Here is a 15030-nt window from a genome sequence, read left to right as displayed (position 1 = left end):
TGTCTTTCACCCTAATGTAGCACATCAGCCTGAAATGTATAGAACTATTTATTGTATTAAAGAGACAGGAAGAGAGAGACAGGATGTGTATGCATGGCTGGCTCCAGAAACAGAGCATTTATTGTGGTAAAGCAGGTCAGGTGATTAAGTCGAAGGCATCCATGTTTATTATCAACTCGTGACACACATGCACTCTCTCTTTTTGCATATGTGCTTCACTGCTCTCCTGTTTTGCTTCGCTAACCAGTCCTCATTCTTTCCAGTCAGCAAAAAAACAACATATTATGCATTGACGAGCATGTGACTGGTTAAAGTGTGACTGTCACTGATTTATGGTCACACTGTCGATAAAGAGACGGCAGCAACTTCTTCAAGCTGAGGTTTTGCCCTTGGCTCTTACCCGGTCTCCTCCTAAAACCTGAATGACCTGTCAACCAACACACTTGTTTTATCAGTTTATTACTACAAAGAAATATCGACAATTAATTAAAAAAACGTCTTTGTAAAGCTTAATGTGATATTCTTGTGTTGCTTGTTCTGTCTGACCAACAAACAATTGTTATTCATCAGAATGAAACTGCATATTCAAGAAGCTGAATGAATACAGATTATTGAGATGATCACTAAAATAATTGCCTATAAATTCAAGAAAAATAATTGACTAATCATTTCAGCCTTGACATAGACTTTTACTTTTTAAAATACAGACCAGAGGACAGACTCTGAGTTTGTTGTCGACATGTGTTCCATCTGTTACAACTTTCCACTTGCCAATCCGTTTGGTGTTGAAAGCGATGGTCTGTGTTTTAAGGTATTTATTAGCAGTTGAAATGCTTTTTCCCTTCTGCAGTATTCTTTTGTAGGTTTGAGGAAGGAGTTTTGATGTTTTCCCCCCCGAGCACAGGTTCCTGTCAGGCTGTCTCTGGGGCCAGTGCTCTGTGTTCGACTGGCCCACCCAATGAAAAATATGAAAGCAAACATTCCAGTGGAGAGTTTGTCAAGACAGATCATTGTAATATGATGATGTTTGAAGGAGTTGTTCAGTGTCATAGTTTTGACTTTATTCGGATATAAGATATCCGTGACTGTGATATGAAACTAAAAACCCTATAGTTTCTCTCTTTAACCACTGTAACAGATGTAGCTAAGCTCTATTTGACGTAATTAAACTCAACTGTTGGACTGGGAAACAGAATATCCAGCAGTTGCATAACAGGAAGAAAACACCCATGTATTCACCTCAACTGAACTATTCGAAACAAACAAACTCACACAGATATGACAACAGTTGAAACACAACACAGGAACTCATTTGGTTTCAATGGGATGCAGAACCACAAGAACTCATTTAATGCACGCAACAGTTATAATTGGAGTTACACATGTCAGAAGTGAGGCAGCCCACTTTTTAACTTATGGACATTATTGGAGTTTAGCTCTTATGTGGTATTTGCTCGTGTAGTTCAAACACTGGGGACTGGTGTATGAGATGATGCAGTGTTAAAAAGTACTGGCATGACTGGTTCAATATGTTTGTGTTAATATTGTTCCTGTCCCAACAGATAGACCTGAGTTTATATTACAGAGATTGCTCCAGACAGGATTTAAGATCAGAGTTAGGGATGAGTGAGTTCACTGTAAAACAGTAGGTTCATGTTGTTGTTATTGCTCCTGGGGGAGATGATATATACGTTCTCCATGGTAACACTTCTCAAAATCCTTATCAACCTTTGCAGTTCCACCTTTTACATCCTTCATAAAGGGTTATAAGCTGCTCACTGACTCAGAGCTGACTGAGATCCATGATGTGATCACTCTCTGATTTATTCTAATCCACTGAAATATACAATGTGACCCGTTATTAATCCTGTTTCCTCTGCAGTTAGTGTGGATAGCCAGGTCTGTGTGTGTGTGTGTGTTTGTATAGAGCTACATTCCTGCAGCAGTTTATATCACTGCAGGGGAAAGAAAGAAAGACGATAAAGGTGGGGGTGTGTGTGTGTGTGTGTGTATGTGCGTTTGCTTGTGTGTGCGTGTTTGTTTTCAGGGCGTAGATACAATTGTGTAAACAGCTCATTGGAACTGATCTTAACACTGAAGTAATTCAATTATCAACACTGCTACAGACGTGGGTCATTTCAGATTGAGAGCCTATAAAAAGGCAATCAGCACTTATGAGACTGTTTAAAGCTTCATGTGACATTAAACTCCAAACATTAAATTAGATTTAGTGGTATTGAGTAGTATTTCTGCTGCTCTGTTGGTTTTACACTGGAGCAAGTGAGGGAATATGAAGAGCTGCAGGATCTTGTGTAGAGCAGCCATTTGTCAAACCATCTAATGCACAGAAATTTGTTAATGGGACAGAAGCACTTCTTAATGAAAGCTCTGCAGGGAGAATGGGATGAAAATGCAGGGATATTGAGGCCAAAACCTGCAGCAGAGGTTTGGTAAACCAGCTGAAGAGGCTGGCTCTTCCTCCAGCCTGTACAGAGAAGTCAGGAGGGGGTGACGTGGACAGCGTGCCAGTGCTCCTGTCTGTTTTGCCCATAGATGGCAATTTGAGACTTTTCCAACACAACAACCTTTTTAGTATCAAATCCAAGTCTATTCAAATCCAGATGGTCTCAGCAAGAAAGAAGCAAAATGTATGTGTGTCTGTAAAATACACAAACTATGTAAGGGGAGACAGAGACATAATGAACAAGGCCGAATTGCAAAGGTGCACAACAGTTAGAAATGTTATTATCAGGACAAATTGTACAATGGCAGTTTGGTCACTTTCACAGTAATTAATGGGAAACACTGAAGATAATGTGTTGCAGTGGGTCCCTGTGAGGGAGCTAACACTAGCTACCAGCTGTCAGCAGGCATCAGGTGTGTCTCGTCAACACAAACACTGCAGGTTCATTAGATCTGTGAGTTTTTACCCTCTCAGGCTCAGGTGTGGATATCCAGGAACAAATCTGATTCATGCTTTAGACTTTAGAACATTGGTTATTTAGCCGATGTTACTAAATCAACAAGAATTTAATCAAATCACGGGATTAGTGTCGATATCCAGCTCTTCTGCTGAAGCCTGATAATATTAAAATCACCCCAGCTCACCTTGAGGAATACAGTAAATCACATCTGAGGGGAGCTTTGGACCAAATGAATGTTCATCGCACACAGATGCAATTTTCTTCTCTACGCCCCTCTTGTTTTTCTTACCTCCCCTCTCCAAATGCCAATCTTCTCCTCCCACACACACACACACACACACACACACACACACACACACACACACACACACACACACACACACACACACACACACAAAGCCTGTCTCCTTTACCCCATCAAATTCTTGGAAGAGACTTTTCTCTTCTGGTTGTTTTCGAGGTAGATGAACACAGATGCAGTAACAACACACACACACACACAAACAACACACACACACACACACAGTGCAGACTGAGCCTGGGGGTCTCTGTGATGCCAGTGTTTCAGACAAGTTGACATTTCCCACCCAGTCTGTGCCATGTGCGCATTACTGTGTGTGTGTGTGTGTGTGTGCCTGCTCTGGAATGCCACAGTGTGTAATTAGTCTATTGTCCTAGCAACATTCTCTACGCTAATTAACCTTGCCTTGTCTCATGGAATGCACCCAGCCTGTCTGGCTCTCTGATTGGCTGGGGAGGGGCCGTCTTGCCCTCTGATTGGATTTCAGGCTGACTCCACAGTGGAATCTCCACGCAGGGCGTCTTCAGTCTTTCTCGTTTGGGGGCAGAATGACTAATTTATTCTCTCACCCTGCGATGGAAGCTCATTAAGGCAGAGCAGTGGCTTTGTCAGTGGGAAACGCAGCAGAAACAGACCTGTGACCCATTTTTTGTTTTAAATCTGCACAGGAAACATTTTTTTTTGTCTGCCAGTCACATTGGCTGGTGCCAACAAATAAATTGTACAGTGTTGTTGTTATAATTGCCCAAAAAAGTGAGTGTTGAGTCCAACTGATACTGGATTTTCATTCATGATATTGATAATTTGGAGTAATTTATTCATTAAAGCGTGAACCAAATTTGTATAATTTTTCTAAACAGGGCATATGCTTAACTCGCATGTGGTTCGAATGGTATTGGTTGAGTTGGACCAGTTTTGTTGAGCTGCAGGTGCATTAACATGCTTGCCTTTGCCTTGTGTGTCACCACATGACTCCTCACTCGGACTCATTTCACATCAAAAGCACCCTGCAGAATGGCGACAGGCTACGTTTATAGGAAACTCTGCATTATTAAAGGCTGTCCTGAGTATTTCATAGCAGACTGGGAGACCTAAATACCAGAGAAAATAAGCTACTGGACTCTGTGAATGGAAAGTGTCAGTTACGGGGCAGGTGCTGCAGCAGAATGGATTTCTGAGCTCAGACCAGCTCCCAGATTCAGCCCTGCAGAGATGTTGTCATATCCCCAGGGAGCCAGTCTCTGCTCAGCGAGCCACAAACTACAGGATGAGCTCATACTCTATTACTTATTCATGGACACTGTCACACAGGCTGACGCAAAACCACATACAGACTCGCTGGCTATAAGGAGGTGGACAGGCAGGCGTGTGCACACCAGGCTGGTAACAGACGGACTAGACAGCAGGCGCTTACCAGAGGCGACCAGTGCGGCAGGATGCAGATAAAAACGGGACAAAAACAAGCCTTTCAAATATGTTTATGTGTGACTTCCTGCAGAGCAGCTGCTTATCTCTGTCGCTGCTGTCCATCTTGGCTGCGTCTTTTTGGGTTAATCTTTGTGTTTGAACCACAAAATAAGCCTGCCACTTTCTAAATGTCGTCATCACTGAGATTTTTTCAAAAATGTTCCTCGCTGTTGAAAATTTGCATTTGTCCTCAAAGAGACTGAATTCTGGATCACAGTAGAAATATGACCAAGAGTTGGTGACTCCTTGTGGGATGGTTGCATAAATAAATACATTTTTCGGGGCACTTTCTATTGTACTTTCCTCAGTTTTACATTTGACAGACATTTTAGTTAGGGACTGAACTGTTCCTTTTCTACTTTGGAACAAATATACAACAATATAAATATATAAATCTTTCTTTACATATTTTTGCCAGTAGTGGCTCAACCGCTTGTTTAAAGACACTTCAATAAGAACAATGTTTGCCCGCACACGTGATCAAAACCTAGTCCTCAGGTTCAGGATCTCCCCCCCCCCCCCCCCCCACCAACAGGCTCTGCACACTCACCCTCCTCGCACACATTAAGCATCGTGGCTTTAAAAGCACAATGCTGCTCAGCGGTGCTATTCGAAAGTGTCCCTGCTGTCTTTGTGTTTGAGGAAAATGATAACAGAACAAACAGGGAGGTCAGCTGTCAAGCACTGTCTCCTATTTCCCTTATTTGCTCCTTTACAGGTTTCTGTTGACACACAAACACTGAGAAGCAGAGTGGTAGTTAGGGTAGCTAACTTGATGGCTCTCCTGATTTCAGGACTGATATCTATGAGACTGTGATATTTGGTGTGGCTTGATTTAAGGGAACTGTTCGGTCTTGGTGCTCGACTCAGTGCCATTTTAGTTTTTGCTTGTTATATCCCATTCACTACAAATGCTCACACACTTTAATATCTTTTATAAAGCATAGAGTTATCATCTAGAAAGAGTTTGAGAACGTTAACATTGTCTTCTTATAAATACTGCAGGAAACCCTTGACACTTGAGAAATGTTGCTCCTCAGCAACAAATTGTCCGATGGTGGGTGTCCTCGAAAAGAACCACTATGGAAAAAAACATAGAACCTTGCTGGCAAATGCACGACCACACAATAATAACATAACTTAGAGATGATATTTCGCCAAAGGGCAAGTCCCTGCCTGACATTTTTCATTTTATCCAGTCAGCTGGTAACTTCCTGTGGAAAAACATGGTTTTCAGTAATAAAACCTGAAAAACGAGAGGACATCTTAGTTCAAATTTGCCTGTTGAGGCTTAAAGTGACGAAGGAATTAAATTATAAAACCACAATTCTGACCTTTTACCCTAAACTACACCACATGATGGTCGAATAACACACAGAACATGGTGGGAAGAGGGTGGAAATGTTTGTTGTCAGTACAAATACACATCTCACCACAAATCAACCGCTACAATCCCGTGTGTGTGTGTGTGTGTGTGTGTGTGTGTGTGTGTGTGTGTGTGTGTGTGTGTGTGTGTGTGTGTGTGTGTGTGTGTGTGTGTGTGTGTGTGTGTGTGTGTGTGTGTGTGTGTGTGTGTGTGTGTGTGTGTGTGTAGGGAGCTATAAATGATTGTGTTTTTCCAGTTGAGCAGAGCCATTGTTGCCAGTCTATCTGTCCTGAAGACACAAACAATCTGACACCAACATGGTGGAGATGCTGTCGATATAATGTATAAAACAGTTTTTCTCAATTGTCATGTCATGATGTTAAATCCAGAGCCGAACGAATGATGTTGATAATAGAAACAAAAGAATTACTAGATATTAAAAGACCGTGTCATTTATACCCCATTCAAATTGCATTAACATTACACACACGGGGAGTGGGAATAAAATGTTCATTGTTGCTCCTCTGTGATTTAATTCACGGTTCCGGATGGCATTTTAACCAAAGGGGAACAGAATATGGTCTGTAACTGACATGAACATTCAGCGGGACAAAGACGAACGCGAGACAAAGCCCCCCCAAGGGAACGCAAGAGAGTTGAGGGGGATGTGTGGAGGGAAAGAGGTGAAATAGAGTCAGGCAGTCAAGTCTTATCACACACAAACATGAATTACAGTTAACGTGGGTATCAATGTGGCAGATGTCAATTGTGAATAAGAATCTGGTTTCAAATCAAAAGGGGTAAAAGGATGGTTCAGAGCTTTTTAAAGTTATCCAGTGATGGTTGTCTGCACATCCCTGGTATGCATTGTAAACAGAAAGGGCAAAATCAGCTACATGAGCTAAATGATTGGGCTGAGATGAGAATCTCAGTTCCCACCTGAAGCTGAGAGCATATTTGATGAGCAGGTCGTCTTATTGGGCCCTAAATAGGCCTTTGTGTTTCCATCTGTCATATTATCAAAAAACGGAAAAACAGAGGCTCATCACATCGTAAAAAACACAATACCCTAAAAAACAACTTCTCAAATTACAGGAGGATCAACGAGTTAATAGAAAAACAGAAGCTGCGGCTGTAATAATTACCAGGATTGAAAAATGACCCACATATGCACTCTGAATGGGATTCAAATCACTGACTAGTGGACGTCATGTTGAACTTATTGTGCCTCCTCTAGAGCAATATATCCAGTCTGAACTGGGCTTTAGACTGGAATCCTTTGGACTCTTCATGAGAATATCAGTAAACTTGAATCCGATGAAGGAAAGATCGAGGGATAAGAGAAAAACAAGCTGACAGAAATCATTATCTTTCAGTTTTTCCATGACTTTTCATCGCTCATTTGTAATTTGTAGAGATTGTGATTTGTATTGTGGAAGCTCATGTTCCCACTGGCTGGAGGACATGTGTGTTTTATTAGTGTGACAAGTTATATCCAGGAAGACTGACTGCTGAGTCATGTGACCCTGACTTTTAATCCAGTTTTCCATCCTGTCATCAAACCAAGTTAACCTGTTATCCATTCACTTTCACCAGCTCCTAAATCCGTTTAAATGTTGTTTTGAGTCTGAAAAATGTGTGTTTGTGATTTGGTTTTGTTCTGCCAATTTAAAGGTATTTGTATGAATCAAAAATACTAATCCTTCCCTGCTCCCCCCCTCTCTCCATCCTCAGGACCAGTTTGATAATCTGGACAAACACACTCAGTGGGGGATTGATTTTCTGGAGCGCTATTCAAAGTTTGTCAAGGAAAGGCTGGACATTGAGCAAAACTATGCCAAGCAACTACGGTAAACGCACACACACCAACGGGATGTCTAGTGATGTATGTATTTGTCATTAATCCACTGTTGCAGTACAACTCAACAAGCACAAATCCAGCATCATTAAATACCGGTTGTCCCAGTTGTTACTAGAGTGTGATTTCAAAGAGGAAATCCCTTCAGAATACACCCATACACAAACAAACACACACACACACACACACACACACACACACACACACACACACACACACACACACACACACACACACACACACACTGCGCTCTAGTTAAATCATTAACTTGCTGTTTTGCTGCAGTTGGTATTTTTAGAGCCTGAGGGAATGGACAGGCAACCTCTTTGATGTGTTTGAATCTTTGATTCTTCTTTAATAATATACTGGGATCCTCTGTCTCTCGCTGTATGTGTGTGTGTGTGTGTGGTTGTGTGTGTTCCTCTTTGACAGCCTCCCTCTTCTGTTTGTTTACCTGTCTCTCTACCATGCGTAAAATATCAGACAGTATTTTAACCCCCAGGTCGGCTTCTCTCTCTCTCTTTTCAGGACCTTGGTGAAGAAATATTGCCCAAAACGCTCCAAGGAGGAGGAGCCGAGGTGAGAAGAGTCAATGTTTTTGTTCAATGTCTTTTATTTATTTACTTCTGCAGGCCTTTTCTGCCAGATACATTATTTTAGCTGGACATAATGTTTGTCAATGCATTTTTGATGTGGTTTCACAAATTGTCCACAAAATTTACAATTTAAAAGAGTTTTATTGGTCTTTTGACAAAAGTGCTGTCGGAAATCATTTATTTTACATACACCACAAAACCTCAGTGTCCTTTCTTTAGCTTTCATTATGACTGAGAAACAAATAAGAGTAAAACAAAGAAATTAAGGTTAATGTGACAGGTCCAATCTCTTGTTATTATGCTCAAAGAAATGAATGTGCCTTGGGAATAATGATACTCGTTACAAACAAAAAAAGAGATTCACATTTAATATAAAACTGCATCAAAGGGGAGGCTGCAGCACTGATGTATCCTCATCTGCAGCATGTGCAAAAATACTCTTTACTTTTAAGACACAGAACTCCTTCGTTAACATTACACAGCAGATAGTAGTGTGTCATTTAACCTTTCGTCTTGGTTGGACACGGCATGGTAGCAGATACTGGCTGCAGGCCAGAAAGGAAGCGCAGCGTGTGCAGTGTTTAACACATGTTCCGTGTGTGTGTGTGTCTGTCGTGCAGGTTCACAACATGTGTGTCGTTCTACTCCATACTGAATGAACTTAACGACTATGCTGGTCAGAGGGAGGTGGTGGCGGAGGAGATTGCTCACAAGGTGTACGGAGAGCTGATGACTTACAGTCAAGACCTCAAAGCTGAGAGGAAGCATGTGAGTACGCTCTTAAGTCCATACTTCACTGTTTTATGAATATTATTGAATTAAAACTCACATAAGGTTCGGGTTCAGTTCCCAGGAAACCGGTTGCTTCCTGTCATAAAACAAATGTTGCTGTCTTCCCCCTGCATCCTCTGTATATGGATTTGTTTTCTGTTTGGCTCCATTCAAGAAGAATATGTCAGATGTAATGTTAACCATCTGTCGTTTACCTCACCGACCATCTGCAGATGCTATAAACTGAAAGTCTGAGATCCACATGATTTGGAAGCTGCACCTTCATCTTGTTTTGTGCTGTAAAATATCAAATATCCCATTAATTTTCACCCTGTGACACCAGTTGCCTGTTTTTTATTGTTGTTGCACAAAGTTACAAGCTATTCTTCCAAGTTATTATCTCGGCTGTCTTGAAATCATAATAACAAGGATTTTTAACTTTTCCTGTTAATGCGATGGGGGGATTTCTTCAGAGTTGGTACAAACGTTCACTTTAGTCATGGATTAACTGATTAGAACTCGGTGTTAAAGGACACACCATGTCAATATAGTTATACTTCACATTTTGATTTAATTAAATTCCTTTTAATTCAACAACTGCATAATGTGTGTGTCTGGAAAAATGATGTGTGTAGACTGGACAGGAGTATTTCTTCGAACAGTCTCTCCCAACTTTTCCTGGAGCTTTTAACCACATCACATGTTCTTTATGAGCAGGATGGAGTTTGATCAGTTACAATGTTACTAAACTGTTTTTATATATTTATATATATATATATATATATATATAAGGTCAGAAGCTGTTATGACTTCATTAAATCCCTAGAACCTAACAGGACATCTCCTCAGTGTAAAGTGAAAGTAAAGCATAAAAGGTCACATTTGACCTTGAGAAATTGTAGTAGATTGACCAGATCCCAGATGAAGGTCCTCTCGCTTGCCTTTTCGGGACTTTAACAGATCAACAGATGTATCTCCATGACGACTGAGCCAAGTCCATCCGCTTATTAAAGGCCCGAAAGCTCAGTTTGGATTATTTTTTCAAACACAACATGAAAACTGTGGTTTCTTAACGATTCATACTTGATCCAAATCTTTTCACTTTCACAAATCTTTGACTCAACTGTCACAAGTAGCCTGTTCACAGTTTGTTCTTTTAACTGCTTTAGTCACTGGACTCTAGTAAATCCGTGGCTGCGGCCTCAGCACTTTTATGCTCCTGTGCATATTTATCGTGTATGTTGCACAAACTGTTCCAGTCCTGTCTTTTTTTTTTATATGTGCATATGAATGTGGTTTTGTATATTGATGTGGATTTTCTTGTGTGTGTGTGTGTGTGTGTGTGTGTGTGTGTGTGTGTGTGTGTGTGTGTGTGTGTGTGTGTGTGTGTGTGTGTGTGTGTGTGTGTGTGTGTGTGTGTGTGTGTGTGTGTGTGTGTGTGTGTGTGTGTGTGTGCGCAATTGAGCAGCATCTTCAGGAGGGCAGGAAGGCCCAGCAGTATTTGGATCATAGCTGGAAACAGATGGACAACGTAAGTGAGGAGGGGCGGAGGGGAAGGTGGAAAGTGTTTAGTGTAAATATTCAGTTGGGGACAGCCAGCTGCACTCGTTTCATACTTGTTTGCGTGAGGAATCCAAGAAATGCTAACAAAAAGGTAACTGCAGGACAAATGGGGGGGTTCTGTGCATTTCACCCCAATTCCACACATACCGTGATTTAGCGAAGACATTTCTGGCACTCGTGTGTGGATTTATATCAGGAATAAGAATTACAGGCTCCTCTGGTCTGTCCTGTCCAAATATATGTAAAGTTTGATATTTAAATGTTGGTTTCTGACTGTGAAAAGACAGCAGTGACATTCTCCTCTTCTTGGCAAACTTCCCACTCCACAGGGACTTGAGGACAGGGACTAGGACACACACACACACACACACACACACACACACACACACACAAACACACAGGCCACCATCAAAGCAGGGCCCATGTGCCACATTTGGCCCATGACAACCTTCTTTTTGGCTCCTTCAAAGGCTCCCGAGTGAGGTTCCATTTGGTCACGTCTGAGGTCCTTCAGCTGCACGTGCACAGTTATTTTCTAACAGTTTGCTCATTGCCGGACTTATAATTGACCACCACAATTACATAAGAGGAAAAAAAGGCTGATTGCTGCTTGTTAAATGTTAACATAATACACTTCCTGTCACGTGTCCTGGCCCTGGAGCCCACGAGCTGATCTGCTTTACTGCCCAACATCTGATTGAGAGTGTTTCAGTGTGTGGTCTGCACGACTTTAACGGTGACTACCTAGTGACTCGACTGTAATGTCTCAGCTATTCACCGTGTTTCCTTCACTACTGATGTAACCCAGATGGCTTGGCAGGAAGTAAACTATCACTCTCTGATTCATCTCTGTCGTACCTCTCTCTTTCCTCCCATTCTTACATATTTCAAGTTTTATCCTGTCTTTTGAATGTATAAGTAATGGAGACAGTGCATTATGATGGATAGTTGATTCTTTGTGATTCAACATTGTGTCGTTCCTTTTGTGTTCTTTGTGTTCTGTAGAGTAAAAAGAAGTTTGAGAGGGAGTGTAAAGAAGCAGAGAAATGCCAGCTGACCTTCGACCGGTTAGATAATGACATCAACGCCACCAAATCCGAAGTGGAGAAGGTAGGAAGCTCCCACCTGCAACACCGCTGCTGTAAATCTCCTCATCATCTCCAGGCTGCTGTTATAATTTGTCCTCACCTTGTGTTTCTGTATTATCTGTCATAATATTGATTTAATCTTCGCCGACAGACAGCAAAGATCGAGCCACATTTAAACCCTTTAACTAGTGGATGATAAACACACACTTTTCCCTCACTCCCCTTAAGCCCAGTATTTTGGTTTACTTAAAGTTAGAAGCGTGTAATTGTTGCCTATGAAATTATACCATCGCTGTTCTTTCCCCCCACATGGTCACTGTATAATTAGACCTTAAGGTTGAAGGAAAATAAACAGTTTGAAATTGAGGTGAAGTCAGAAAATCCAGCCCAGTAAGACTTTTTTTTTTTTTTTAAATGAGCTACTGTCCATATATTGTTGTTTTTTTAAGTGACCCAACTTATAAACAAATGTAACCATGGAAATAACAGGAGGAGTAATGGAGCTGTTTTCCCCAAAAGTCATATTCATTCAAAAAAAGGTTCCATTTGAAAATATTTTGAATTTTGCAGTTTCTCTTGCAGCTTTTTTGTCAATGAGGCCTCTAGAGTTACCATAGCAACAAGATTTGTGTCCTTAGGTCTTTGTTGTGGGTTCACATTGAAAACATGAGCCAAAATATAGACTTGTAATTTTGATATCAGCTCATGTGAATCTAATGTTTGTATCTTTTTTTTTTTTTTAGGCCAAAGCCCAGTTATACCTGCGGACTCACATGGCCGATGAGAGTAAGAACGAATACGCCGCTCAGCTACAGAACTTCAACGGAGAGCAGTGGAAACATTTCAACAACGCCATTCCACACATCTTCAAGGTAAACCAAACATGTTGTATGCAGAGTTATATAATGACAGTAAAGGCTTTCAATTCAATTAAATATTGTGATCAAGCTGTGTAGTGGTGCCTTTTTGATATATTGGCTTTATTGAAACTTTCTGTATTCAGAAGTTTTCACCAATTAGCAACAGAAAGATACCACAACATGTTCTGTACTTACTTATGCTGTGTACCTTTCTGATTTCCATGTGTTTTTTTGTTTCATCCCTTTATAATGTTTGAAATTAGCTCCACCCTAACAAACTGGTTGTTATATAGTTAATCATTCCTCACTTGAACCAGTATCTTGTTTAGAGAAAGTGTAGCAGCCTGTAAAGTGCCCCATTAAATGTTTATCTTAGCAGCGTGTCCCGTGTAAACCATTACTAATATATTGAGTGGGTATCTGCGCTGTCCCAGGAAAAGAGCTTCCCACTCGGACACGTTGTTAAACAACACAGAGATAAGTGTTCGTGTAAACATTGCCTGTTGCTGGTGTTCAGTCCATTTCCTCTGCTCTGTGTTACAGAATCTGCAGGACATGGATGAACGTCGGACGGTGAAGCTGGGCGAGACATACCGGAGCTTTGCTGAGGCGGAGCGGAGAGTCATTCCCATCGTCTCCAAATGTCTAGAAGGAATGGTTTCTGCCGCCAAAGCTGTCAATGAACGAAAGGTGTGTAGCAGAGTCGGGGAGGGAAGAAAGGAGGGAGAGAGAAAACTGGTACTAAACATAGGGGAGGGAGGGTGAGGAGAAGTTCATTTCAGTTGTTTGATATGTCTCCTCTCTTTCTGAATCTCGTGTCCCAGGATTCGGTCATTGTCGTGGAGTCATTCAAGTCTGGCTTCGACCCTCCAGGCGACTTCCCCTTCGAGGACTTCAGTCAGAATCTGAGCAGGACAGGTTCAGACGGGACAATCAGCAACACGCCCAAAGGAGAACGAGACAAAGACGGGGGCCCGGCGCCGAGATCAGACCCAAAACATCCTATGAGCAGAACCAAGAACAAGCTGTGGCTGTTTGGGAAGAAACCAAAGGTACAAGGAGATAATGATGCTCATTGTTGCTTCAAATCAAGGTTACATGTTTATCTAATATAGAAGAACTGGCATAAAAATATTCATCATCTACAGTTAAACAAGAGGGAGTTTTACTCTTATATATAGATACAGATTTTTAAAGACATCATTTCTCTTTTCAGATTCCTATTTAAGTTAAATAAGTGCCAGTGTTCGCCTCCTCACAGACTTACAAAGCCCAACCCGTCGTACAACTTTATCAGTCACATTGTCAACAAACTATGCAAAGTTTCGAGAACGAATCACGATTAATGTTTCACTTTGTCCACACAACCTCTCAGCTTGTCTCAAGTTTAAAGTTTTTGTCTTCTTTCCATTGTTGGTCAAAAAATAGTCTCGCACTCCTTCTCTGATATTCTCTGTGGACCTTGACCCTCTTCATACAGACAACCTGGGTTAATCATTACCCATCGGCTGTTGATTTATGTTCACGTCATCCGCTGCCTCACCACGTTTTCTGAGGTGTGTTCCAGACACAAGTTTTCAGGCCCTGATCTTAAACTTCACTCTTCTATTACAGCAAATTGCTTGTACTAAAAAGGCAACAATACAAAATATAAAATAGGTATTAAAACGTTTGCCAGGATTTGATTGACAGTGACCAAACAACCCTCTGACTGTCATCAGATCTGTCAGATGCTGAATCATAATTGATGCATGAAGACAAGATGGAGTTTGTAGCTATTTGTTAATTTGCTGACACAAAATGAGCTGAATTGATTAGTGTTAATATTGGATTTTGTTGTCCCCACCAGTCCCCTTCCTCCTCTCCTCCTCTTCCTCCTCCTCCATCATCTTCCTCCTCCTCCTCCTCCTCCCGTCCCCGTCCCCGTCCCACCTCCCACCTATTCCCTCCATCCCGGTTCGGTTCTGACCTTGTGAGCCACTATCTGTCTGAGATAAAGACTACAGTACCCAGAATACCCCAGAATTTGAGGGCCCTGCGGAGAGGGGTGAGACAGGAAGTAGTGTTTGAAGTGTGTCTGATCAAGACAGGTTGATATGATTTTGTTTTTCTATATATATTTTCTACACAGTTTCTGCAGGTCCTGGATTAATATGTGATAAACTCAAATTTAAATAATTTAAAGCTGTTCTGGTGTGGATTTGATTCATATTTTCCTAATTTGAAAACTTGCAGA

General features: G+C 41.3%; 1 protein-coding gene across 4 annotated transcripts in view; it reads left to right on the top strand.

Moving 5' to 3' along the window:
• The window catches only part of fnbp1l (formin binding protein 1-like), a 35381-nt gene that overhangs the window by 13840 nt on the left and 6511 nt on the right, over positions 1 to 15030 (top strand). For 2 of the 4 annotated variants that reach the window (XM_034584239.1, XM_034584238.1), the window contains exons 2-10: positions 7793 to 7908; positions 8445 to 8495; positions 9133 to 9280; positions 10752 to 10814; positions 11852 to 11956; positions 12678 to 12806; positions 13338 to 13484; positions 13619 to 13846; positions 14644 to 14841. In XM_034584239.1, the coding sequence (XP_034440130.1) occupies positions 7793 to 7908; positions 8445 to 8495; positions 9133 to 9280; positions 10752 to 10814; positions 11852 to 11956; positions 12678 to 12806; positions 13338 to 13484; positions 13619 to 13846; positions 14644 to 14841 (1185 nt within the window). The remainder of the gene's footprint in view (positions 1 to 7792; positions 7909 to 8444; positions 8496 to 9132; positions 9281 to 10751; positions 10815 to 11851; positions 11957 to 12677; positions 12807 to 13337; positions 13485 to 13618; positions 13847 to 14643; positions 14842 to 15030) is intronic. The other 2 variants (XM_034584241.1, XM_034584240.1) reach the window with 1 other exon arrangement.

The sequence above is a fragment of the Hippoglossus hippoglossus genome, chromosome 4 (assembly GCF_009819705.1).
Source record: "Hippoglossus hippoglossus isolate fHipHip1 chromosome 4, fHipHip1.pri, whole genome shotgun sequence".
NCBI classification, from domain to species: domain Eukaryota; kingdom Metazoa; phylum Chordata; class Actinopteri; order Pleuronectiformes; family Pleuronectidae; genus Hippoglossus; species Hippoglossus hippoglossus.
This window is presented reverse-complemented; position numbering and strand designations above follow the sequence as displayed.